The 27,123-nt window shown below is 47.4% G+C and overlaps 1 protein-coding gene and 1 pseudogene across 3 annotated transcripts in view; both read left to right on the plus strand.

Annotated features, from left to right (window-relative positions):
• The window catches only part of SLC9A8 (solute carrier family 9 member A8), a 74,499-nt gene that overhangs the window by 25,924 nt on the left and 21,452 nt on the right, over positions 1 to 27,123 (plus strand). For 2 of the 3 annotated variants that reach the window (XR_001919084.1, XM_018058011.1), the window contains exons 5-10: positions 4,199 to 4,282; positions 9,764 to 9,865; positions 10,907 to 10,989; positions 15,848 to 15,991; positions 23,197 to 23,335; positions 24,763 to 24,868. Coding sequence is in view for 2 of the 3 variants with exons in the window: in XM_018058011.1 (XP_017913500.1) it covers positions 4,199 to 4,282; positions 9,764 to 9,865; positions 10,907 to 10,989; positions 15,848 to 15,991; positions 23,197 to 23,335; positions 24,763 to 24,868 (658 nt within the window). In the remaining variant the exon portion in view is untranslated. The remainder of the gene's footprint in view (positions 1 to 4,198; positions 4,283 to 9,763; positions 9,866 to 10,906; positions 10,990 to 15,847; positions 15,992 to 23,196; positions 23,336 to 24,762; positions 24,869 to 27,123) is intronic. The other variant, XM_018058012.1, reaches the window with a different exon arrangement.
• Positions 2,409 to 3,152, plus strand: LOC102190432 (annotated as a pseudogene).

Genomic DNA, 27,123 nt, shown 5'->3' on the forward strand with positions numbered 1-27,123 from the left:
GGAATATTTCTAGAACTCCCCTCCGCCTGGGAAGGGACTGGGCAGGCCCCACTGGAGCGCGTTGTGTATAAAGCTTGGCCTTCCTGCAGCTGGTTCACTTTAACCTCCTCACAGTGGCTCATTCTCGGGCAGGGAGCACAGACCGTACACCCTTTCTCTGCTCTTACCCTGGATAGAGCCTGATGTGTAATACCACCCCCGATACATTTTGTTTGATTTAAAATCAGTTGATCAAAATTGGAATCAATTTAAAACCAGCTTTAAAAAATCATTAGTTTTCTTTTAAATATTATTAATCTATATAAAATTCTAGAAATTTCATGTAAAGATGTGAATTTCTGGCGTCTCTGGAAGAAACGGAAGCTCTTTCACCCCCCGGCCCACGCTCTTCCCCGCTGAGTGCAGCTGCTCCCTAGGGGCTGCGCGGTAGCCCAGGGAAGTCTGTGAGGGAGTGGGCCTGCTCTGAGCAGGACGAGGAGAAGAGTTATCTTTGAATTTTCTATGCTTCAGAGTTGTTAAATATATTTTTCAGTGGGGGTTGGTTTTCAAGTTAAAGAATAGTAACGTATTTAATAGTATAGACAAGTGAACCACATTCAGGCAGCCAGTGCTTGACCTCAGAAGAGGGTGAGGTTGTTAGGCTAAGGCAGTAATTGTGGAAAGCCGCAGTAGGAAGCAGGGCCTGTTTGGAAACCTGGTGCTGGGGGGAGCGGTGGGAGGGAAGAAGAACAGTGATGGAGCGGTGTTTTCTTCCCGTGTTGTTCTGTTTCCAAACTCTCCTGCTGGCGGGCCTTCTACCTTTGTTGTCATATGCTTAATATATTTCTTTAAGTCAGCCTGCTTGTTTGTGTACATGCATTTTTACAGCAGTTTTTTAAAAGCTTTTATTGTGGTAAAATGAGAACATAAAATTTAGCATTTGAGCGATTTTTAAGTATACAGTTCAGTGGCATTAAATACATTCACAGTGTTATTTAATCGTCACCACTGTTTATTTCCAGAGCATTTTTCATCATCCCAGAAACCTTACCCATTAAACAATTCCCCATTCCTCTTTACCTGCTTTGTGTTCCACTTTCTGTTTGTCTGTGTTTTTTTTTTAACATTTTCTGTTTTTTTAGTGGCCCCTATTCCACTTTCTGTGTTTATGAACTTAACTATTCTAGAACCTCAAATAAGTGGAATCATGCAATATTTGTCCTTTTGCATCTAGCTTATTTTCTTTACCGTGATGTTTTTAAAGTTCATCCACGCTGTAACCTGTAGCATCACTTCTTTCCTTTTTATGGCTGAATAATACTCCACATACCACACTTTGTTTATCCATCCATCTGTGGATGGGCCTGGGTTTGTTTCCACCCTCTGACTGTCGTGAATAATGCTGCTATGAACATTGGTGAATGTTTATTTTAAATAAGGAAACTTTATAATACTGTTTGAAGTGGGAAACCAAAATTGTTTTTATAAATTTAAAAACAGAGTAGTACATTTGCTTGCTGAAGCCTCTGAGGCCAAGCCTGCCCTCTTTGTCAAAAAGAGGAATCAGCACATTGGAGAGAGGCTTAACACCGCAGCCTCAGACTGATGCGTCTGACTTAATTGGGATTCACAAAGAGTCAGAAAGGGCTGACTTGCTCAGTCTGTGGGGTCGGTGGTATTTGACACACATTGCTCAAGTGCCACCTCAGACCACTTTAGGGGAGACGTTGCTCAAAGGAACCCGGGGTCTTTTCGTAACACTGTTCCCCATCAGGTGGCGTGTGTGTTTCCTATGGCTTCTGTAACAGATTACCACAGATTGAGTGGCTTGAAACAGCAGAGATTGTTCAGGCATAGTTCTAGAGGCCGGAAGTCTGGAATCAAGGTGTTGGCAGGGCCACACTCCCTCAAGGAAGCGAATCCAGGCCCTCGGGGAGAATTGCTCTTCGCCTCTTGCAGCTTCTGGTGGCCCCGGGCATTCCTTGGCTGTGGCAGCTTAACTCCTCTCTCTGCCTCAGTCTGTCCTCACGTGCCTGCATCTCTGTGTCTAAGTGTCATTTTCTGTCTCTTTTAAGGACACTCTCATTGGATTCAAGGGCCCACCTAATCCAGCAAGATCTCAACTGGATTCTGCCCTTAATTCCATCTGCAAAGACCCTATTTTCCAATCAGGTCGTATTCGGAGGTTCCAGGTGGACATGACCTGGGGACCAAGGATGCTGTGAGCCTACTGCAGGTGGGCTCTCCTTTCTCCCAGGAGAAGTGTAGTTTCTGAAACTCCAAGAGTCTCTGCTGTGGTCCTACCACACAGAGCCTGCAAGTAGGGTGCCCCACAAATCACAGAGGTTGGCCCATTTCTTTCACATGGCCCCAGTCTGAGTTGTGAGCTTGTTACACAGGCTGTTATTTTAAGACTTAATAAGACATTTTCACCTCTTTCCCTTTGGCACACCACTGAAGATCCTGGTGTCGCCATGGGCCACCGCCCCGCCCGGTGTTACCGGTATTGTAAGAATAAGCCATACACAAAGTCCCGCTTCTGCCGAGGTGTCCCTGATGGCTAAGATTCGCATCTTCGACTTGGGGCGTAAGAAGGCCAAAGTGGATGAGTTCCCACTCTGTGGCCACATGGTGTCAGATGAGTATGAGCAGCTCTCCTCTGAAGCCCTGGAGGCTGCCCATATTTGTGCCAGCAAGTACATGGTGAAAAGCTGTGGCAAAGATGGTTTTCACATCCGAGTGCGGCTCCACCCCTTCCATGTCATCCGCATCAACAAGATGTTGTCTTGCGCTGGAGCTGATAGACTCCAGACAGGTATGCGCGGTGCCTTTGGAAAGCCCCAGGGCACAGTGGCCAGGGTCCACCTTGGCCAGGTCGTAATGTCCATCCGCACCAAGCTGCAGAAAGGAACATGTGATTGAAGCCCTCCGCTGGGCCAAGTTCAAGTTCCCTGGCCGCCAGAAGATCCACATCTCTAAGAAGTGCGGATTTACCAAAGTCAACGCGGATGAATTTGAGAACATGGTGGCAGAGAAGCGACTCACCCCAGATGGCTGTGGGGTCAAATACATCCCTAATCGTGGTCCCCTGGACAAATGGCGGGCCCTGCACTCATGAGCATCAGCGCTGTCCCCTCCTTAATCATGCTCACCAATAAATGCTATTTCCTGTCCAAAAAAAAAAAAAAACAGACATTTTCAGACGTCGTCATTTGCTTCTATTTTGAGCCTTTTTCGAATGTCATTTTAAGTCTTTATGGTAACAGCCATACATTTGTAAGGGTACATTTATCATTCTTTTGACTAGGGATTTTGACAAGAAATCAGACTGTCAAGATTGTGGCTTGGGAATTTTCTTTTGAAAAGGTCCTGATTTTGCAGTTTTAAATAGGCTGTATTACCTGTCATCATTTGGGTTTAAGAACCAGTGTGTATTTTACCTCCAATCGGCCACAGTTGGAGCTTCTTTCCTTCCTTTGTCCCTTCCTTCCTTCTTTCCATAGGTTTGTAAGAAGAGAGCTGTATTAATACAGAAGATGAAATTATTATTTCATCCCCCCAAAGTTACAGTAACTTTGCCCCTGAAGACATTCATATTCTCAAAATATATTTCATAATGGTACTTAATATTTGAATCTGAAAGCATGGCAAGGGGCTCACTTTATAGCCATGTCCCAAGTTGCAGGGGCATCAGGTGAGAACTGTTTCATCACAGTCAGATTTAGGAACATGGCATAGTTGTCTGTGATAAGCAGAGAAAAGGCAGGGCTGTTTTAAACATGAGTGGGGTTTACCCTCCCTCTGAGTGAATTGTTTTAGGGCTTTTACCTTTTCCCTGGAGGAATTCCAATTTGTGGACTTGATTTTGAAAATGTTCTTTTTGAATTGAAATGTTTTCTATATTAAAATTAATTTACTTTCCTTAGTACAATGAAGAGCCTACTGCTGTACATTTGGAAGCAGTTCATTCCGCTGTTTATTTTTCTGGGCACCTTTAAAAATTATTTGTTCTACATTTTTAAATATAGGTTTTCTTTTGAGGTCTTTGTTAGTTTGTTTGTTTTGTTACTGCTTTTGTTTGCTTTTATCATCAGGTGGTGATTTAAACTTTGTATGTTTCCACTGGGCCAGGTTCCAAGAGAAGAATGACTTTGGCTCTTCACTGATGGATTTATTTCTTAATCCCATGCCTCTGAAAATACCCATTTTATGTTTACAGGAGGAAGAAATGTTTCGTCCAAATATGTTTTTCCTCCTCTTGCTTCCACCTATTATATTTGAGTCAGGATATTCATTGCACAAGGTAAGACTTGGGCATGCATTAGTGCTTTTGGTCTGGGTGACTCCCTGTGTTTCCCTAGAAGCTTGGGTGTTAATTTAGCAGCGGTGGCTCTGTGTGAACAGCCTGGGATATGAGGTGGAAGCTGGACCATCACGCCTGACTTGTGAAGAGGAGCAGACAAGATCAGTGGGCTGCTTTTGTGGTTTCAGGCAGTGTGGCTTACTAGTGTTTTCCTTAGAGGGGTTCTTTGCTTAGAGATGACCAAAGTGATTTTTTTAGAAATATGTGTTTATTTGGCCGCGCCAGCCCTTAGTTGCTGCACGTGGGATTGTCATTGTGGCACGTGGGTCTTTCCTGGCGGTGCACCGGCTTCTTTCTAGTTGACGCTCAGTAGTTGCAGCACAAAGACTTAGTTACCCCGAGGTCTGTGGGATCTTGGCTCCCCGAGCAGGGATCGAACCCACATCCCCTGCATTGGAAGGTGGGTTTCTATACACTGGACCACAAGAAAAGTCTTCCAAAGTGATTTTAATGCCTGTGGCTGTTATACTGACTCCTCTTGGAGGTAGAGTGACCCATGTTAAAAAGTCAGACTGTGTCCTGAGATGACAGGATGGGTGCCCCGGGTCTGCTGGTTCTCTCCCGCTCCTGTTTCTCCCTCTCTCGCACCTTGGGCCCACCCCCCCTTCAGACGCCCACCTTAAGCCCCCATCCCGTTCCTTCCCACCCCCTCCCTGGCCCTGCTTCTCCTCTCCAGAGGAGAGTGCGACCTTCCCCCGAGGCTTCCACCTGACTCCCACAGTCGCTGTGCCCATTCTTGGCTCCCGACCCTGCAGCGCAGCATCTGGCCCTGCCCGGTTCTGTGCTTTGGTCTGACATTTCTGGTCTCTGTCCTCCAGCTTCCGTGGGGCTCTTTCTGCCTGGGCAGGAGCTTCTCACTTTGTGTACCCTAGGCTTTTCTTTGTGAGTTCTTTTAAAGTATTCGTATATTTAAGTTTTGAAATAAGGTGATTCAACTTAAAATGCTAGTAGTACAACAGTTATTTTGTAAATGTGATTTTTAAAAAATTTGAGGGTTGGAAGGGCTTGAGGTTTGGCCTGTCCTTGGAGAGGGGAAGAGCCTGGATTTTGGACCCAGAGACCCAGGTCTAGTCATGCGCTGCCCCCTGTGGGTTCCTTTTGAGTAGCGCCTGTGTGCTAAGTTGCTTCAGTCGTATCCGACTGCGACCCCGTGGACTGTAGCCCGCCAGGCTCCTCTGTCCATGGGATTCTCCAGGCAAGAATACTGGAGTGGGTTGTCATCCTGGAGATCTCCTCCAGGAGATAATCCTGACCCAGAGTTCAAACCCACGGCTCCTGCACTGCCGGTGGAGTCTTTGCTGCTGAGCCACGGGGGATGCCCTGTTTTGAGTAGAGTAGAAATTTTAAAATAACAAACAAAAAGATCCCCAAAACCCTACCTCCTAGGTTGCTTTGAGATTTACATTAGATGAAAGAATGTCAGCAACTCACCACTCACCACATTAAATAATTGGCAGTGCTTCTTGTATTATCTGTTATAACCTGACTGACTCTTTGGAGAAGGAAATGGCAACCCAGTCCCGTATTCTTCCCTGGGAAATCCTATAGACAGAGGAGCCTGGTGAGCTTCAATCCAGGAAATCAAAAAGAGTCAGAGCCTCTAGGCAATGTTATTATTAATAAGAATTTAATAGGGGATATATTTATGCATACAGCTGTTTCACTTTGTTCAGCAGAAACTAACACAACATTGTAAAGCAATTATACTCCAATTAAAAATAAATAAAAATTAAATAATGTTTATAACATCATAAACTTGAGAATTAAATTTCTCATGAGAGTTTTGATAGAAACATACAAATTAAATCTTTAGTTTTCCTCCTGAATAGTAAAGCAAAATTAAGATGGTCAGTACAGATTTTTTTAGTTACCATTTTACTGTGTATTAACCAAAAGAAAAAAAAGAAAAAGAAATTTAACGTTTAAAAAAATCCTATATCTTATAAAACTGACATCAGATAATTGTTAGAAAAATAAGCAAGAAGGATTTGAAGGTCAGTGTCTTTTACTCTTTAATTTTGTGGACAACTCTTGGAAGAACTGAGAGCAGAATGTGAAAGTACTTCACAACAGTACTGGAGAAAGCGATGTGCATATTATATTCTTTTTAGTGTGCTGCTTGGTGTGGGGGATTTTAGTTTCCCGACCAGGGATTGAACCTGAGCCCTTGGCAGTGAGACATGGAGTCCTAACCGCTGAACTGGAACTCCCGAAAATGATTGTTTGATTTAAAACCATGACACTGGTTATTATATTAGCACATATAAAGTTTTTATCTTTTAATTTTTTTGGAGTAGAGGGAAATAAACTTACTCAGAATTTGAGGAAAATAGTTTCTTGAGAGAAAAATTCTTTGAAGATGACTTTCCAGCAGAAAATGTGACAGTTTATGTGAAAGGGACTAATGTGAGTTGAAAGTGTGAATTTAGAGACTTCTGTCCACTGCCTGCACTTTTCCCTAAAGAACAGGAAGCTGACTTTGTTTTATTTTAATATTGCTGTATTTGCCGGTGTGAATTTGGGTTTGGACTAAAAATCTCCATACAATTATCATTGGTTGATATGCATTAGGTAGGCAGCTATTTGGTTCTTTGAATTATTAGTATCATATAAAGAATAGAACATTAATTATATCAGAAAGAAGCAGATGAATTTGCCTTATGTAGCAAAGGGAAGTTTTTATAGTGGGGTAAATTGAATTTTGGTAAATTTTTAATATCCAGATTAATATTAGCCAACTACATAAGTTATAGCAGAATTATATCCTTGTAAACAGACAAAAGTGTTAGTCGCTCAGTCATGTCTGACTTTTTGCAGCCACATGGACAGTAACCCACCAGGCTTCTCTGTCCCCATGGACCATAGCATGCCAGGCTCCTCTGTCCATGGAATTCTCCAGGCAAGAATACTGGATTGGGTACCCATTCCCTTCTCCAGAGGATCTTCCTGACCCAGGGATCGAACCTGGGTCTCCTGCCTTGCAGGTGGATTCTTTACCATCTGAGCCACCAGGGAAGCACCAGGAAAAGACCCTGATGCTGGGAAAGATTAAGGACAAGAGGAGAAGGGGGTGACACAAGATGAAATGGTTGGATGACATCATCGACTCAATGGACATGAATTTGAGCAAACTCCGGAAGATAGTGAAGGACAGGGAAGCCTGGGTGCTGCAGTCCATGGGGTCACAGAGTTAGACATGACTTAGCAACTAAACATGCACAAACAGACCAAGAGTTAGTGTAATCTGTTCTTAAAAAAAAAAAACAGCTCTTTGCAAAGAAAAACTCATAGATGAAAGTCTTTTGTTTAGGAGAGAACCCAATCATTGTGTTTGCCTTAAGTTATTTTAAAGTTCTTTGTGTGCTAAAGATTGATATGCCAAAGTAATTGAATGTCAGATCGTGGGCAGCCAAATCAAAATTGCAAAAAATGAAGCAAAGATACTTCCTGAAGGACATAGGCTTAGTGGGCTCTCCGTGTGGAGTGAGGACAGTCTGTAGAAGTTAGATTTAAAGTATCAGTCCAGCCGTTAGGACTCGGTGCTGTCACTGCCAAGGACCAGGCTCAGTCCCCCGCCAGAGAACTAAGAGCCTACAAGCTGAATGATGTGGCCAGAAAAAAAGTATCAGTTCCTTTTGTCTGTGGCTTGACAATTTCTAACTAAAAAAAAAAAGGGGGATTCCTTGCTCAGGCCCACAGTCAAAGGCCATCAAGATTCCCTGGCCTTGTCCCTAAGTAGAGTCCACAGGATTCTAATAAACAGCTTGTTTTTCTTAACTTTAATGGATATGTGAAAGATGTTACTACTGCTTGGACTCAGTTATTTTCTCTTAAATGCTGTAAAGTATAGATGGGAATATATTCGTCATATTTATTTCACTCTATTTCACTAATGCTGCTGCTGCTGCTGCTAAGTCGCTTCAGTCGTGTCCGACTCTGTGCGACCCCATAGACGGCAGCTCACCAGGCTCCCCTGTCCCTGGGATTCTCCAGGCAAAAATACTGGAGTGGGCTGCCATTTCCTTCTCCAATGCATGAAAGTGAAAAGTGAAAGTGAAGTCGCTCAGTCGTGTCCAATTCTTCACAACCCCATGGACTGCAGCCTACCAGGCTCCTCCGTCCATGGGATTTTCCAGGCAAGAGTACTGGAGTGGAGTGCCATTGCCTTCTGCGATTTCAGTAATAGAATGGAATAAAATTGCTTAAAAGACGTGGACAGCAGAAAGGAGTTTCTGATAGTATAACCTGTTATCTTGATATTCTTTATAGTAATGTACCTCTTCTTAATTAATTGAAAAAATTATCGTTATATAGACTTTGGACTTTGATCAGACATGAAACACAGTTAGTTCCTTCAGTACCTGTTCACTGGGCATCATCCATCTGATAGGCATATGCCAGTGACTGTGTCGTACCGGAGCAGATGTGATCGTTGTCCCCCGCCCCCCGAGCCTGCAGCCTAGTAGGCAGGACAGATAGCAGTCAGGTAATGACGTAAGTAAATGTCACATTTCAGCCGCATCAAGTGCTACCAGGAGAAGAGGCGTTGTGCATCGAGAACTTAGGCTGCGATCTGACTTGGCAGAGGGATCAGAGAAGGCTTCCCTCAGGGAAAGTAAAAAATGTCCTGAAGTCTTTGGATGATGAAAGTTCACTAGGCAGAGGGGAAGGAAGAGTGGTCCAAGCCCAGAGAGTATGACGATGTATTTGAAGGACAAAAAGCTCCCAGTGAGGAGATTTCCCTGGTGGCCCAGGGGCTCAGATCCCGAGCTCCCAGCGCAGGGGGCCCAGGTTCCGTCCCTTGGTCAGAGAACTAGATCCCTCATGCTGCAACTAAAGATCCTGCGTGCCTCAACAGAGATCTAAGATCCCGTGTGCGGCAGCTAAGACCTGGCACAGCCAGATTGAAAAAATTAGGGAAAAAAAGGTACCAGTGTGACTGGAAACCCAGAGAACACAGGGGAAGTTGGAGACTTTGAAGGGGTCGAACCATCCAGGCTTTGTTTGCGTTTTATGTGTGTTTTCAGTGGAAACGGGGGTCAGAATGAAGGCAGCACTGTCAGATTTATCTTTTGCAAAGATCGTTCTGGAAGCCCTTGAAGAGCAGAGGGCAAGGCCAGGGATGGTTGAGACTTCTTATAAACAGAAGTTGTGCAGTAGTCCAGGGGAGAGATGATGGTCGCTGGCAGGGGCAGTGGAGACAAGCAGAGAGACGTGAGTGACGTGGGGAAGGCAGATGCTGCGGGACTGACTGCACTGCAGGTGGGGGTGAGGGAGGGCGCCCAGGTTTCCAGCTTGCCCACCCCGCGAGGTGATGGTGCCCTTTACAGAGATTCAAGCATATAAGGAGGGCCAGTTGTGGGGTCCATGACCTCACTGAGCCTTTCTAATCATTTCTCTCATCTCTGCTCTTTCAAACAGGGTAATTTCTTTCAAAATATTGGCTCCATCACCCTATTTGCTGTTTTTGGAACAGCAATTTCCGCTTTTGTAGTAGGTGGAGGAATTTACTTTCTGGGTCAGGTAAGGAAAATATCTTTGAAAAACCTTGAAAACCTTACATTCTTAGAGCTCATGCAGGGAAGTGGGGTAGGGACACCTGATGGGACCTGGGTTTCCAGTCGCGGTAAATGCTCTCCTGCCAAGAAATCCAGAGTCAAACTGGCACAGTAAAGGCATGCTCAAGTGGTTTCTCAGCGTCCTCGGGAAGCTTTGCTGTCTGGAATTGAGTGAATCTTTTCCATAATCCCCCAAAGTATTTGATTATATTTGCAAACCAATATTGTCTTAATTGGAATACCTAAAAATAAAACAGAATATATACCATCAAGATCTTCAAATTATAACAATATCAATTGTTATCAGACTGAAGCAAAGTTAAATTTCTGTTTCTTTAATAAAAATTTGCATTTTAAAAATCAAAAATGGTTGTGAATGTGTTCACTCCATTCCAAACTGTCCTGTAGAATTATTTTCCCTGGATTCTCCACCATTCCTAAAGCAGTTCTCAGTGTCATCAGTTGAGTGCTTTGTATCTTGAGTTCAGATTAATTTGAACTAATTCTGACCTGCCTAGGAAGGTAGTGTCTGTGACTTTGCCTTGTTCACGTCTATGGCACGTCCCAGTTCTTTCCAGCACGGTCAGTTGTAGAAAGTTCATCGGCCCCAGTTCTGCGAATGCAGTTTGAGGCTCAGGCCTTGGGCTGACTGCAGATTTCTTCTATGTGTGTCAGATGTGTTTGCTTCTTTTGATGGCTCCGTCTGATTTTCACCTTTACCGCTGCCTCGATGGCACCAGAATAAGTCTGTCTGTCATGCAGCCTTCATTGCTCAGCTTCTAGCATCAGAGGGGAATAAACTTTAGAGAAGAAAACTAGTTAATTTTGCTTGACAAATGTAGCATTCTCTGTCATACTTTTGACGTATGATGATCAGATGCATGCCTAAACTAAAATTTAGGAGTTTTCTGTATTTTTCAAGTGGTTTGGGGACTGAAGATTAATGTCCTTATTAGTCTGTAATAAAATACTAATGGACATTTTAATCTTCTTGGCTGTTCTCCAGGGGTTTTTTTTTGTGTGTGTCTGTGTGTTTGTGTGTTTTATTTTACAGGCTGATGTAATCTCTAAACTCAACATGACAGACAGGTAAACCTTTCATCCTGTAACACCCGTGTGGCTATACTTTTTTACTGGGGAAAGTTTTCTCCGTATTGATTCCTGACTTCTCTATTGTGTCTCATTGTTTGGCTGATGATTTCTGCTGTAGAATCTATTCTGAATTAATGTGTATCTCCAAAATGAATCAAATCTATCTTGAAGAATTTTGAAGATCTCCAGTCAGAGAGTTGCTGATGGGAATGATTTAGTTTCCGCTTTCAAGGGAATAACTCTTGGGTCATTAACTGGCCCCCTCACACACACACACACACTGCAGGCTACACATTTGTCCTTTTATTATTAAAGATCGCCTGCAGCTCATTTCTAAAGCTTTTCAGTGGCCATAATGGAAACTTGTCTCCTTGACAGGTTGGGGATGGAGTCAGGGGTGAGGTGTCAGCCTTTACTCTGGGATTCCCACTAAGGGAGCAGGGAGGGGGTGGTGGAAGCCAACAGGGCTGGGGCCTCTTGTGGGCACCCTCCCCGGGCTGAAGCTACTCCGTGGGACACTCAGAGCTGCTGCCTAGGAGCCCAATCCAGGAATTTCCATAATCGGCTTAGCAGGAGGCAACCTAGGCAGCTGTCTCTTGGAAGGTACCAGATCTAGTGCTAAAAAAGTACACACACAGAGTGTGACCTGGTTTCCCCTCGCTGAGACAGCCAGTGAGTCTGCAGCCCATCTCTGTTTCTCTGCCAAGAACACTGGTTTCTGTCCTCTGGCCCGGCTGGGGTGCTTGGAAGTTGGACCCAGTGCTCAGCCCCGGGGTCCCTTTCACTGGACCGGCGGGAGCTTACATCCTCTACAGCAGCACCTTGGAGCCCTTTTCGTGAGAAATGTGCCTTCAGTAACATTAAGTCCAATCTTGTTTTCTCTACAAGGACATAGATTTCAAAGCTTTTGTTGTAAGATAGTCTCGATGTATAAACAAGTAGAGAAAGATGCATTCTTGATTCACAGGGAGCCGGAAGCAGAGCAGAACTGACAGTCTGTATTTTGTAGGTATTTTGCAACTGAAAAGAAACGCTCAAAACCCAGTGGCTGTGAAGGCAGATGTCACAGCATTCAGTCCTTCAGCCTGTTTAGGGACAGCTAATTAGAGATACAAAAAAATGCTTGATAAATCCTTGTGAAATTGAATGGAACCGGTGGATGGGACGTTCAGGAAGCAAGGAGTAAAAGAACTGGCCCTTAGACAAGCAGGGTAAGACCCAGGTGGAGTTTCTCTGTGGGCAGACACTTCCTTTCCTGTTAGAAAGTGACTGTCGCAGAGATTGCAGGGGGTGGGAGGGGGTGTCCTCTGGGGGAAATTAGCCAGCAGTTGTAAACCACACAGCTGCAGGGCCTGGCGGAACCCTTCACGGAAGGAAGCTGGCCAGGTGTGTGTCTAGAGCTGGTGGTGGTGGTGAACCAGGGAGCCCACTCTGTCTGAAGGGACCGCCACCTCTTAGCTGCAAACGGTAATTACTGTGTAGAAACGTGGGCCCAGAATGACCAGATACCTAATTGTTTAATTCAGAAGAGGCCAAGTTTCTAGATTCTAGTAGGGAATATTTCCAGTTTTAAACGTTGACAGCTTAATCCAGTTTAAAACACCATGCAGGTCAAGCATGGACCTCTGCACTGTAGAAAACATGAAAATAACTTTGTTGCACAGATTTTACTTTATGGGTATTTCTACCAGAAAGCTAGTTCCCTCGTAGATACACGCTGTATTATTTCACCACCCCAGTCCATTTTCTTTCTGTTTTGTGAAGCTTGCTATCTTCAGGGACGACAGACTCAAGAAACGCATTGTTTAGTTGAACTTCCGGCTCCTGGCCTTTGACAGACTGGGTTGTAAGGTGTGAAGTGGAGCAGCTGAGGGCAAGGTTCAGTGGCCGCTCAGAGGCAGAGCCCTCTGTGATCCAGACAGCTCGTAGTTCAGCCTTTCCGTGCTCTCTGTCAGAAACACTGTGCCCTAGTTTAGATTCACAACCAAAGCCACGTGTGCTGTCTGTGCCGAGCGCGTCGCCCCTGACTTCTTACAGGAATGTCAGACACATGGGAAGGGGAGGCACGGCGCGCACACGACCCCCTGGATTCCGCAGTCACTGTTTAGCTAGATTTGCTCTAACACAGGTCTTGCCACCTCTCCATCTCTCTGTCGATTCATCAGTCCGTCTTCTCATTCCCGCTCTTGGATTTCCAGGTCAGGATGCCATGGGGAGTGTTAGAAAGAGCAGCAGTCAGTCCTCTTTAGTGCAACTGAAACCCGGCACGAACTCATTTTAGCAAAAAAAAAAAAAAAAAAAGGAGTTTGTTGACTCATAGAACTGAAGTGTCCCCAGAGTCACGGCTTCCTGCACGACAGCCTCTGGGGACCTGGTGTCCGGAACCCCTCCTCTAACTGTCTTGGCTCAGCCTCTCCCTGGTCAGCCTCACCATGGGCGTGCTCACCCCGGTTGGCAGCACCAGTGGCTCCGGGCTCACAGTGCCCCTCACTTCAGCTACCCCTGCCAGAAGGGCCAGCCTGATGCCCAGTGACCTGTTAAAATGCCTGGTGACGGTCCTCTGACCAGGCCTGGGTCCCCTGCCTACTCCTCGCACCCCATACAACTCCGAAGCTGGAGAGTGGAGGGGGCCGGGCTCCACAAAGGAAAATTGAAGGTCACTGGATCTGGGGCTGTGGTGCTCCCTGAGAAGCATGAGGAGGGGCCGGCCGAGCCACACAGAGTCAGTGCCTGACGCACGACCCGCCATGGCTCCCAGGTCTCCATCCCACTTCGGGAAGTACTTTGCTTTTTTAAAATTTTGGCTGCAACTCACTGCTTTCAGAATCTTAGTTCCCCAACCAGGGATTGAACTCAGGCCTCTTCAGTGAAGTTGAAGCGTCCTAACCACTGGACCGCCAAGGAAGTCCCCAGGATGTATTTTTTAGACACTGGTCTTCCTTCAAGGCCCCTTTTATGTGCTATGGGTGAGGAGAGTGGGACTAAAAGAGAGAATCTCAGTGGGTTCCAGAGCAAGGGCCTCAAGGCCAGCCACCAGCAGGTCGCAGCCTCCCGGGTTGTTGGAATCCCCTCTCCCTCCCTCCCGCCTGCCTGCCTTCCCCAAATAGCAGCACTGACCCTGAGAACACCCATGACTAAAACATGGTACCCACCGCCTGGGCGCTCCCGGTGGGGCGAGAGGTAAGGTCACAGCTCACAAAGTGCATGACCGTCTGTGGGGACAGGGCAAGTCTGCGAACTGCAGTCTGAGCTGAGAGTGTCCCAGGGCACTGTCATGAAAACCAGAAGGCCAGGTTATTGATTTATGAAGAGTTCTGGAGCTGGCCAGGCAGCCAGGAGTCCCCTCCTCCAGCACTCCTCTCCCTGAGCTCAGAGCTGGATGATCATGGAAGCTGCTGGGGACATCCAGGGGACAGCACGCCGTGGTCCCCAGGCCAAGTAGCCCCTCTTCCCTCCCAGAAGGGAGGATGGGAAGTGGGTGGATGGGCTCCGGCTTACGTCTCTACCTGAGACTTGCCGCATGACAGCTGCAGGAAAACAGTGCCAGGTGTGGCCTTTGGAGGGAATCGAAGCCTTGCAAGAACTCTCGGGAAAAAGACAAATGGGTGCGAGGATGATCGTCCCAATTCCTTAGGCAGTCCCCAGGGGTGACCTGGCCTGCCTCCCTCCCAGCCTCCACATCTCCAGCCACTCTGGTTCACTACCCTGCTGCCAGGCTCACTGTTTTGGCTCTCAGGCAACCAAGCTTGCTCTGCCTCCACAGGGGCTTACTCTGGTCACTGCCCCCAGTGCCTTGGCTTGGCCATCTGCTTCTTGTCACGTAGGCCCTTGTTTCAGTGACCCTCATCTCTTCAGAGAGGCCTTTCCTGACCACCCGATCTAAGTGGTCCCCACCCACACCATCCTGCCACGTTCCTCTGTCATCACCCTGACTTCCTGTGTAGCACTGGCCGTTTCCTGAGCTGGTCTCGGCCTCTGGGCATCGCTGTGTCCAGCGCAGTGGGTGAGGTCCTCCGCTGCGAGTCAGCTGGCCTGTGTTTGGATCCTGCTGGGCAGGTTCCTTAACCTCACTGTCCCTTGGTTTTCTCCTGTGTAAGCGGGGCAGTATGAGATGCAAACCAGTTTCACACGGTTGCTGTGTGGATTATTGAGTCACTATCTGTAAAGCGCTTAAGACAGTACCTGGGACATGGTAAGTACCACATACGTATTTGCTGTTATTATTAGCCTCAGCGCTTGAAACATACTAGGCGATTAATGCATGTGTGTTGGAGGAATTCGGCCTTCACGGGTGCTGGGGTGAGCGCACTGGCCTGGTCAGAGGCAGCCCTGGTTTTGATGTCTGCCACCCAAGCCGCCCAGCCCCTGGAGCACGCTGGAGGTGCTGCTGACTTCCAGCACTTCCTTAGATGTTGCAAATCTGAGTGGAGGCTGGCAGCAGTCACAGATGGCACTCCGGTGGCCTGGTGACAAGGGGCAGAGCACAGGTCAGACCCAGGAGCACATGGGCCCTTTGGGCATCACGGCTCCAGCTGCCCTGACCCAGAAGGCTGGGATGTCTGTCATGTATTTAAGCAGAAGCCTTCCCTCCGTCACTGCTCAAGATGAAGTCTTGGTACTTGCGGTGGAAAACCAGGCCATTCCTAACAGCTCCTTGTAGAGTGGGCCTTTCACTGCTCCACCCACAGTGTCAATCAGCAGGTATTTTAAGTGGAAAGCAAGACACCATCTTCTGTAGCTCTTCAGCTGCAGGGTGTCCTGTTACGTTACACTAAACAGTTTTTGACTTTGTTTCACCCTCTGGACCAGGGGTCAAGCATTACAGAGTTGCCCCTTCCTTTTCTCTTCCTGACAGTTTTGCGTTTGGCTCCCTGATTTCTGCTGTTGACCCAGTGGCCACTATTGCTATTTTCAACGCCCTTCATGTGGACCCAGTGCTCAACATGCTGGTGTTTGGAGAGAGCATTCTCAATGACGCAGTCTCCATTGTCCTGACCAAGTAAGTGTGCTTTCCTCAAGCGACGGAACTAAAGGGCCTCATATCAGACGCAGATATCCCCATGCAGCTGCACGTACAGCTGCTCGTCCTGTGGGTGATTGGTTCACCGCTTGTCCATCCTTCTGTCCCGACAAACCTTGATGTGCCTCAGGAATATTGTCAAGGCCCAGGGTGATTAGAGGAGAATCCGCCCTGTAGGACCTACCTCTTAGCAATGCTTTTATTTATTTAGGCTGGGCCACACAGCATGGGGGATCTTAGCTCCCCGACCAGGGATTGAACCCGTGCCTTCTGCATTGAAAGCACAGAGTCTGAACTACTGGACTGCCAGGGAAGTCCTTAGCAGTGCTTTTAAATTAAGTCCAGCTTGTCATCAACATCACTGGGGTGCTTATTAAAGGTCGCATTGCCAGGCGGCACCCTCAGAGCTCCTGATTCAGTAGGTCTGGGGTGAGCCCCGGAGGAGAGCTGAGCAGCCAGTTGAGGGATCAGTATTTGGACAGGATTATTCCAGACGAAAGCAGTCAGCAGAGGCCCTGTTCTCCCACTTATGAGCCGGTTCAGGGCACCCTCCTTTTTGCCACCGTAAGATAAGGTAATGATACTGATGGACATCCTGCCTTAAGCTGCTCTAGTGTGAAGGCTGCTTTGGAAACTGCGGGTCTTTTTCAGTTGCTCATTGGTATTACTGCCCATGTTGACAGCAGCTGAGAAATTAAAGGTGTGTCATGAAATGTCAGGAAGTCACTGTGCGTACTTCCCTGGTGGTCCAGTGGCTGAGACTCCTTGCTTCCAAGGCAGGAGGCCTGGGTTCAGTCCCTGGTCAAGGGAACTAGATCCCACATGCGCTAACTAAAGATTCTGGATGCCACGCTTAAGACCCAGCACAGCCGAATAAATAATAATAATTTTTTTTTTTAAGTCCTTGGGCAAAGGAAGTGAGTCTGAGTTCATCTCAGATGCATTTCTTGGATGCAGGGCTGTCTCCTTGCCCTTGCATTCTGCAGCTGTGGTGTTTGTTAACAGGTCCTGCCAGGAGGGCCCGACAGTTCTGCCAGAAAACAGCAAAGGCACAGACAGAGCAGCCGTCAGAGCGGGCGTCAGAGACGAGTGAGGAGCGTTCGAGGGGCCGCTATGTGTTCTGTTAGAGTAGCTTCTCCTGTCTCTGATTTTGGACTTGCTTTCTTTGCTGTGGGATTCCTTGCAAGGCATAACCACTCTGGTTTTCTTAAAAGCCCCGTTATAGACTACATTCACAATTATTGTTGGAATAAAAGAATATTTTTATAGTGGAAAGAGCCCAGATCTTGGAGTCAGACTGACCTGGGTTCCAGTGATGGCTACTCATAGCTATTTGACCCTGGGTCAGCTCTTTCACCTCTTTGAGCCACTGGTGTCTCAATATTAAAGTGAGGGTGATAATGCCTCAGCGTAGGATTTGATTTGGGAGGTGACTAGGTACATACACTATGTGAAAAGCATCTGCCATTAGGGGACTTCCCTGGTGATCCAGTGGTTAAGAGTCTGCCTTCCAACACAGGGGATGCGGGTTTGATTCCTGATTGGGGAACTAAGGTCCCACATAACACAGGGTAACAAAGCCTGTGTGCCCACACACCACCGCTAGAGAGAAGCTAAGAGCCAATGCAGCCATAAATAAATAAATAAATATTTTTTAAAAACAGAAGCATTTGCCGTCAGCTAATGTGAGACCCTTTCATCTTCTCCTCCTGTCCCCCAGCTGCTGTTTCTTATTTGTCCCTTTTTGTTCTCCTTTTGCAGGAAGAACTTAGCAAATGTTGTTTAATTGAAAGAGGGGCTCACCAGACCTTAAAACAAAAATATATGTATATATTCTAAAATAATACAAACATTCTGCATATAAAGTTTATAAAACTCCAAAAGGAAGAAGAAAAAAGAAAAGAAAACAATACATGCATTGTAACTCCCAAGAGATAATTACAGTTGACGGTTTGGTAGATGTATACATGTATTTTATTTAGATGGGAATATACTGTATTGTAACGTTTCCATTGAGCAGAGTTGATAAAATAGTCTTCTATAACATCATTTTATCAGTTGTAGAGTATTCCTTCTATGGATTTACCGTGCTCTCTTTGACCAGTTCCCTGTTGTTGGCTTTTTTACCTTTCTCTTAAAACTTTTTATAGCTTTATTAGGAGAGCATCATATATCATGCTGTAAGACCTTTAAAAAATAATCTGATGGCAATCATTTTTTTTTTTTAAGATCTGCTTTGGAAACTTCTTAGCTTTCGGGTCTTCCTTTGATCTGGTGTCCTGGCTGTGCATTTGAACATTGTGATAAAGGGTTTTGCTGAAGGGCTTCCCTGGTCTGGTAGGTAAGGATCCACCTTCCCGTGCAGGACACGTGGGTTCGATCCCTGGTCAGGGAACCAAGATCCCACATACTAAGGAGCACGTGCACCGCAGCAGAGAGCCCGTGTGCCACAGCTGAGACCTGACGCAGCCATGAATGAGTCACTTTTTATAAAAAAAGAATTTTGCCTAAATTGGAGGTGACGTCAGGAGTTATTTTTATAGATTAGGAGCTAAACTCAACTGATTTATCTCTGATTTTTTTTTTCCCTAAATCTCTCGATTTCCTAAATCTTGGTTCTGAGCTTTTCCAGGTCTCTTGGCCACAAAAAAAGGCCAAAGCGTAGGAGATACTTTCTTTTTTTAAATGAGAAAGGATGGAGTTACTGTAACTAGCCACACATTCTTTCTGGAAAAGTACTTTTGAAGGCCAGGATCACCTCTGATGACAGTTCCCAAAATTGGATCCGTGGGCCACGTACATTTTCCAGCCTTCACCTCCTCTAATGCTGGTACACAGGCTGGGGCGGGCGTCATTAAGTCAGCCCCTCTCACTCAGAACGGTTATTCTGTGAGCCCGTTGGCATTTTCAGGTAGAAGAGGGAGGTAGGGGAGTGGGGGGCGTGGCAGGCCTGCCTTGTGTTTGCCGTATAGGAGGGAGGTGTTGTCAGCTTTCCTTGGTTACAAGGAAGAATCACATCTTGTTTTAAGTCACTTCATAAATGACTGTTTTCAAAGTGATCTGATGATCATCCGTTTATCTTTGTAACTGAAGATGTTAACGAACTACCCCCTTTTTTTAATGTTTTCACTTTCATAAATGCCAGAAAAGCTAAGTATCTTCTGTTTTCTTCGTTAAGCTTCATTAAATTATTTTTAGCTTTGATTTGTTGCTGTGACAGTCTATTCTTGAAATAATTGCTGTAGAAACCTTTTGCTGTCTCCAGCTGCAGCTAAAGCTCATGAAAGGGATCCTGAATCAGTATTATTGTTTGTTCTTTAAGGTGTGAGAAACATGGCCTAAAGAAAAATAAAACGCACAAAGGCTCCAGGCCAGAAGAGGTCTGAATCCTCCCTTCATCCTGAGTTCAGGAACCACTGGCCTTAGCCCGGGGTCTGCTGTTAACCATTGTTGTGCCCTCACCCATTAGCCTCTGTCTTTGGACCTCAGCCTCCTTTGCGTGAAAAGAAAGCAGTGACGCCAGCCAGCGTCCTAGCTGTGGTCATGAAATGGGGTGAGGGCGGGACGCTACTCAGGTCATCCGCGGGTCCATTTGAGGGCTGGAGGTGCCCTTCGCTTTCAAGAGCACTTTCCTAATAAGAACCCTGTTGGTTCCCAGTGTTCCCCTGGGTGGGATGTTAACCCATGATCTGCTAGTAAAGAACAGCAATGGGGGCGATTGGAGTGAGTTTGGAAAACATTTATGTGAGAAAAGTTAGTTTTCTTTTTTTCAGGACTTTTTAAAACCTTTTCTATGTTATATTGCGCTGTGAATCAGCACAAAAGGCTGAGGTTATCTGACCAAGCCATCCTTTTTGGCTGTACCACACAGCTTGTGGGATTTTAGTTCCCTGATCAGGGGTCGAGCCCTAGGCCCTCAGCAGTGAGGGCCCGGAGTCCTGGCCACTGGGCCGCCAGGGAATTCCTGAGATGATCCTGCTTTAAAGGCATACCAGTGTGGGGCTTCCTTAGTGGCTCAGTGGTAAAGAAAGTGCCGCCAGTGCAGGATACGCAGGTTCAATCCATGGTCTGGGAGGCCGTGTGCCCCAGAGCCTGTGTTCCGCACTGGAGGGCCGCCCCAGCTCGGTGTAGCTAGAGAAGAGCCCCACAGCAGCGAAGACCCAGCACAGCCAGCAAAACAAAGAACTGCCCCCCACCAAAAAATTATACCAGCTCTGGACTTCCCTGGGGGTCCAGGGGTCAAGAATCCGCCTGCCAGTGCAGAGGACACGGGTTCGATCCCTGGTCCGGGAAGATCGCCCATGCTGCAGGGCAGCTCAAGCCCATGCACCACAACTACTGAAGCCCACTCACCCTAGAGCCCAGGCTCTACAGCAAGAGAAGCCACGCAGTGAGAAGCCTGCACACCACGACTAGAGAGGCGTCCCTGCTCACACGGCCAAAAATAAATAAATTAAAAAAAAAAAACAAAACCCGATACCAGTTCATGAAACACTGATTAATGAGGCCGAATGTTACTCTAGACAAGTCTTTGTTTTGTTTACTGATTCAGCAAAAGTTTGTTGAGTACCTTCTGTGTCCTGGGTTCTGCCCTAGGCCCTGGACATACGGCAGCGAGTAAGGTGGGTGCAGGCAGGGTCCTCATGGGATGATTCACTAGTTCTGAGTGCTGTGCAGGGGAAGTTAGGCACCAGGAGAGCCTGTAAGTGGGCTGGCCTGTGTGAAGGTAGATGTCCCTGAGGGAGGGTCACTGACTGGGTTCTGAGAAGAAACCGCAGTCGGCTGGAGCCCGAAGAATGGCAGGTGACCTGCAGGGAGGTGGTGGTGGGGACCAGCCTGAATAGGAGATGGGTGAGAGGTGTGGTGGGAGGATCAGGGTCAGACTGGGTTTCCTCTTAAACACAGCAGGAAACTGAGGATGGGGTTTGACAGGGCTGATAACCTGATCGGGGCTTCCCAGGCAGCTCACCAGGAAAGAATCCCTCTGCAGTGCAGGAGACCAGGTTCGATCCCTGGGTCAGGAAGATCCCCTGGAGAACAGAATGGCAATCACTCCAGTGTTCTTGCCTGGAATCCCATGGACAGAGAGGAGCGTGGTGGGCTACAGTCCTTGGGGTTGTAAAGAGTGGGACTTGACTGATGACTGACACACAGAGTAACCTGATCAGATATGCATTTTCAAGGGATCATTCAGGCCCCTGAGTGTTGGGTTCTAGAAAGAGCAGGGTGTTTATATGCAAAGATCGGAGAGGCAGAAGCCCTGGACTGGAGGAGGATAGCGGAGGGAGGGAGAGAAGTGGATGGATTTGAGAGAAGGTATAATCAGCAGGAGGAAGATACTTAAGGAGAATAAATATTTTAATGGTAAAATGGTTTTACCTTTGGGGATGAAACCAACAATTGCATTTAACGGCTGCTGACATTTTACTTTGCTGTCTAACAGTGAGAGGAAAGTCCTTTCCATTCTTCCTTCTAAAGCCTTCCAGTTCTCACTCTGGGCCTTACCCACACACATGTCTTCTTGAGGCGGCTCCATTCTACCTGGCTTTATGCCGAAGCCTCAGTTTCAGATGTGCATCTTACAGGAGCCCCACTCCCCCACCCCCACTCCATCCTGAAAACACTCCCCGTGACTCCTCCGGGCCTTCCGGATAAAAGACTGGCTCCTTAGCTGGGTTTATCAACAGCCTTTCACAGTCTCGGCCTGCCTGCTGCTCTGGCCTCACCTCTTAACATTGTCCTCCCCATGGACCCCTCCCCCACATCCTGTTCCTGTGTTTTATCTGCAGTCATCTGTGTGATTGCAACGTGCTGCTGGGCTTCCCTGGTGGCTCAGACGGTAATGAATCTGCCTGCAACACAAGAGACCTGGGTTTGATTCCTGGGTCGGTAAGATTCCCCTGGAGGAGGGCACGGCAACCCACTCCAGTATTCTTGCCTGGAGAATCCCATGGACAGAGGAGCCTGACGGGCTAGTCCTTGGGGGTTGCAGAGTCGGACACAGCTGAGAGACTAGGCATAGCGCAGCACTTGGGTGCTGCTAGTACCTAGAGGCGCCGTGCCTCCGCACATGCCATTCCCTCTGCCCTGAGTGCGTTCCCTCATTTCTTCACCTGGCTAGCTCTTCTTTAGCCTAAGCCGAAACCCAGCCTGTGTGTCATAAAGAGCCTGCTTCTGCCCCCACCTGTCTGAGTTAGATGCCTCCACGTGTTTCCTCTGCTCTTTCCTGATGTTGACTGAAAATGATGCACAGCCTGAGAGTTGCGAGTTCAGTTTTATTTGGAGCAAAATGAGGACTGCAGCCTGGGAGACGGCACCTCGGCCAGCTCTAAGAAACTGCTCCAAAGAGGTAGCGGAAGAAGAAAAAAGCTCAAAAGAGAGGCGTGGGGGGAAGGTCAGCTGATGTGATTTTGGTGAAGGGAGCACTCAGTGCAGTCAAGCACTTACTTGACAAAAGGTTTTCTGCTAGTCACGAGGAGCTGATGTCATCAGGAAGGGATTTAGTGCTCTAGATACGAGGAGATGCAAGGATTGGGACCATGCAGTCAGTTCCTGTAAATAACTATCTGAAGACCTGTTCCACCAGTTTCCCTGGAGCACAGAGTGCACTCTCCACCCTGAAGTCCCTGCAGGGGATGTGTGTTGATGGCCAGCAGTACAGGGCTCAGTCCGCACAGAGGCATATGGCAAAGGCCCTTGGCAAGCGCCCGCTTGTCGTTGGCACGGAGATGGCCCTAGTTCCCGTCTGTGTGTGCATGTGTCTGTGTCGTCTCACTTTGGGCCATGCTGGGTATTAGTTTGTATTCATGGGATCTCTCCTGCAGTGTGAGAACTCTTAGTTGAATCTAGTTCCCTAACCAGGGATCAAACCCACGTTCCCTGCATTGGGAGCTTGGAGTCTTAGCCACTGATCCACTAGGAAAGTGCCCCCATCTGTTTTTCTCCCTTGTTAGACTACAGGACTCCCTTAGGGCAGGGACCTGCTCTCATCTCCGGACCCCTAGAAACTAACACGGTGCCTAGAACAAAGCAGGTGAACAAATAAATGTTTGGCTAACAGGTTGAATGATAGAATGAATGAATGAGAAATTAAGCAAGAAGTTAAGTTTTGAGTCCTAAGTTAATTTCTGATAACTTTGTCTATAACATTTTAACTTCTTTGTGTTTTTTCTTTTCTTTCCTAGCACAGCTGAAGGTTTAACAAGAAAAAATATGTCAGATGTCAGTGGGTGGCAGACGTTTTTACAAGCCCTTGGCTACTTCCTCAAAATGTTCTTTGGCTCCGCGGCACTCGGCACCCTCACTGGCTTAATATCTGCATTGATATCCTTTTAATATGATGAACACGCGTGGCCAGAACGATTATTCCTAATTACATCCATCTCTCATCATTTTCTCCAGTTCCTTAAGGGGAACCAGTGGTAGTCTAAAGTCATATTTAAGGAGGATTTTTATGCCTAGTTTTGGTTTGAAGAGCACTTTAAACTCAAGGATTTTAAAATTTAACCTGTGAAATGTAGCATGTCACTTTTCAAAGCTTAAAAAACATGTACACGGTTGAATATCAGGTCTGATTTTAGGGTCTTCTCAGTTCCCAGAGTATGAACACCACATTCAGATGAATTTCATTTTCTGCTGTCTCACTTTTCACATTAAGAAAATTGGAAATTAATTTCCTTTGAAAATGTCAAATTGAGCAAATCTCTACCCCACTGAAAGTATTTATTTGGATGAATCAGGAAAGAGGCTTTCAAAATGAGCTCCATCTAAGTTATTCGCACTGATTTTGTGGCTTAATGACCCACAAGCTCTTCCAGCCAGAGAAACAAAGAAACTTGTTAAGGCCGCTGACACCTTTATTGCTGTAGAAAATGCCATGTTTAAGACAGGAACAGGCACCAGACCATTTCTGTGTGCGCCTGAGCGAGGGAGATGGCCACCTGGCCTTCCTCCACGAGCAGTCTGTCTAGCAGACGGCCAGAAGGGCTGCTTCTGCCTCAGACAGGCACGCGTGTCTGCCGTCCTGTTGAATTTTCTCTTCAGTTCCTACGTCCAGAAGTCTCAAGGTGGTGTTGAGTCAGCTGACAGCTTCTCATATTGTACCAATAAACAGAATGGAGAAGAAGACTTTTTCCAGTTCAGTATTTCCTCTGCATTTATCTCTTTCTTTAGAAGGGTAGAGGAGGGGGGAGAGCCTCTGCCTTAATGAAGGCCTGCGGACGGCAGAAGCGCACGTAGAAGACTCTCCCTTCACAGGAGCATGGGTCTATAGAGGTCCAGGGACAGGAGAGAAGGTCCTGCAGTAGCGCACTGATCCCCACGCTTCTGGAAACCGCGTAGTGACCTCGTTTGATGGAGGAGGAGGCGTGGAAGGGGGATGCGGCCCTGGAAGCAGGCTGGCAGGGTGGGCTGTGCTCAGGCATCTGCCGGCCCAGCTCTGCCCCCGCTGCTCCCGGGCCCTCCAAGTCAGCGTTTCCAAGTGAATTGACCTGGGTGGCTTTAATGCTCCCCGTTGCCTGTCTCAGGAATTTACATCTTTCAGTATTTTGTCAGATTCCCTTCCTTAAAACAAGAGTCCTCCCTACAGAGGAAAAGGTCCGTAATGACAGATTTTTCACTCGTTCCCTTGGCTGTTCCCGCATCTTTGTACCCAGTGTTTACCCTTTCTGTGTGGAAGGCCGTGGGTCTGTGGCTTCTCTAGCTCACCCATAAGGGTCCTCGGGTTCTCCTCCTTGACGGCTGTCGTTCACGTGCTGAAGCACGTTGACTTGAGGAAGACGCCTTCCTTGGAGTTCGGCATGATGATCATCTTTGCCTACCTTCCATATGGGCTCGCAGAAGGGACCTCACTGTCGGGTAAGTGACAGGGAGTGTCGACACCCGGGGTGGACAGCACGCTGTCCTGCCTGGTGAGAGAGCTGCCGTCGCTTGGGTCACTCTCAGTCACACGGCTGAGAGCCCGAGCTCAGAAGAGCCCAGGCAGTGAGCAGGGCGCCCTGGACCTCTAGGGCGCGTCTGGATTTAGGCCTGGCTGGGTGCAGGGACTCGGTTCCCCCGGCCGCCTTTTTCTCTACCGTCTGTAGCAGAGATCAAAATATGTCTTCCAAGGTTGCCTCTTTGTCAAAGCAAGCCCTCTGCAAGGCCTTCACTCGGAGCATGGGGTCTGACTGCCAAGGGCAGTCACCGGGCACCGTCACCCACTGATCTGCATTCTTTCACTATGCCTTTGCCTTTTCCAGAATATAAATGTCATATGAAGGGAGTCATGTAGTATCTAGTCTTTTGTGACTTATTTTTTTCAGCTATCATAATGTTCTTGAGAGACACCACATTTTTGCTGTATCCATAGTTTATACATTCTTACTGAGCTGTTTTTTCCATTCACCATCCGAAGGACATTTGGGGTTTTCCAGATTTTGACTGTTAATGTGTATATGTCCATTAATCTTGGATAAACACGTAGAAGTAAAGCTGCCTGGTTTTACGGTAGGTGTATTCTCTACTTTATCAGAAACTGTGAGGTGTTTTACAGAGCAACTGGGCCATTTTGCATTCCCACCAGAGTGTATGGAAGAGTTTCAGCTGCTTCACATCCTCACCAGCACTTTAGTTTAATTTGGAAAGCTAGCCATGTTGATACAGGTATGTGGCAGTTTGATTTTGATGTGCCTCGACAGTTTGCCTCCTGTTCCTCTCGGGGTTTCTTGAACTTCATGGGTTTATAGTTTATGTAAAGTCTATGGCTTTTATCAAATGTAGTACATGGCTGTTGGCTTCTTGAAATTTTTTCTGTTCCTCCTCTGCTGTTGAACAGAATCCTCTTTCCTTTGGGTCGCTGTCTGGTGTCATACATGGGTTCTCTGTGAGAAGGTCTTGCCAAGGAGGAAGAAGAGAGAGAGGACTCTGGCCGTTTTCGCTGGAGAAGCTTGTGAACCTCAGGGTCTCATTTGTTTTGAACCCCAAGCCAGTTCTCTTGGATAACTCCATCCCAGCCTCTGCCGTCCCATGCCTCTCTTATCTTTTGGCTCTTAAATGAACACTACCTGTGAGTCACTTGGCCCTAGTGACTGTGTTTACATGGGTTTTTCTAAATCGTGTCCCACCCTCCTTGAGGGGAACACTGAGTGCCTGTTGGCAAACGTACATTTCATGCGTCCTTTGGAAATTTGTGATTAAAACAAGGGGATGTTTTTCTTGTCCTTTCTTCAGAGAGGCAGTGTTTTCTGTTTGTAGGGGTTTCGTTTCCTTAGGAACTTATGCTCTGCACGCTAATGGGGCCAAAGAGAGCCCATGCAAGCCAAGAACATGCTCGTTCACCTCTGAGTAACAGGCTGGCTCTGCCCACGCTCTGTGGGTGGGATGTTTGTCACGCAGGGTTTTCAGAGAAGAGGGGCTCGGCCTGTTACTATAAAAGCAGCAGTGGAAAGGGTGACTTCAGTGCTGCCCCCCACCCCCCCGCACCTTTCTCTTTGTGCTCTGCTTTTCCTGTCGCCGAGGTCACCAGGACCACCAAACAGCACACGCCCCCTGTGTAAATCTGTGTGTTCAGAACACAGCACCAGACAGACCTGGTTGGAATGCTGCCCCCACCTCTCATTAGCTGTGTGATTTCAGACAGCAGGCAGGAAGTGGACATGAGAATACAGGTGCCCCCCGGACCTCCCTGGTGGCGCAGGAGGTAAGAATCCGCCTGCTAACTCAGGACGCGGGTTCAGTCCCTGGTCCAGGAAGATTCCGCACGCCTCAGAGCAGCTAAGCCCGTGTGCCACAGGTACTGAACCCGAGCTCTAGAACCCGTGAGCTGCAAACTGCTGAGCTCGAGTTCCACAACTACTGAAGCCCGGATGCTCTAGGGCCTGTGAGCTGCAGCTGCTGAAGCCCAAGCACCAGGAGCCTGTGCACGCAGCGAGGAGTCGTCCCCGCTCCCTGCAAGCAGAGAGAACCCGAGCGAAGGAGCGGAGACCCAGTGCAGCCATGGATCAGTACCTTTCTAAAGAGAAATGATGTGAAAAAGAGAAATCAGAGTAACATAATAGAGCAGCAGGGGGGACAGGAGCATCCTGAGGCGGGAGGTCAGGAAGCTGTCCTCGAAGTGGTGCCGTGGGGCTGAG

Source organism: Capra hircus, chromosome 13, assembly GCF_001704415.2.
Source record: "Capra hircus breed San Clemente chromosome 13, ASM170441v1, whole genome shotgun sequence".
In the NCBI taxonomy this organism is placed as follows: domain Eukaryota; kingdom Metazoa; phylum Chordata; class Mammalia; order Artiodactyla; family Bovidae; genus Capra; species Capra hircus.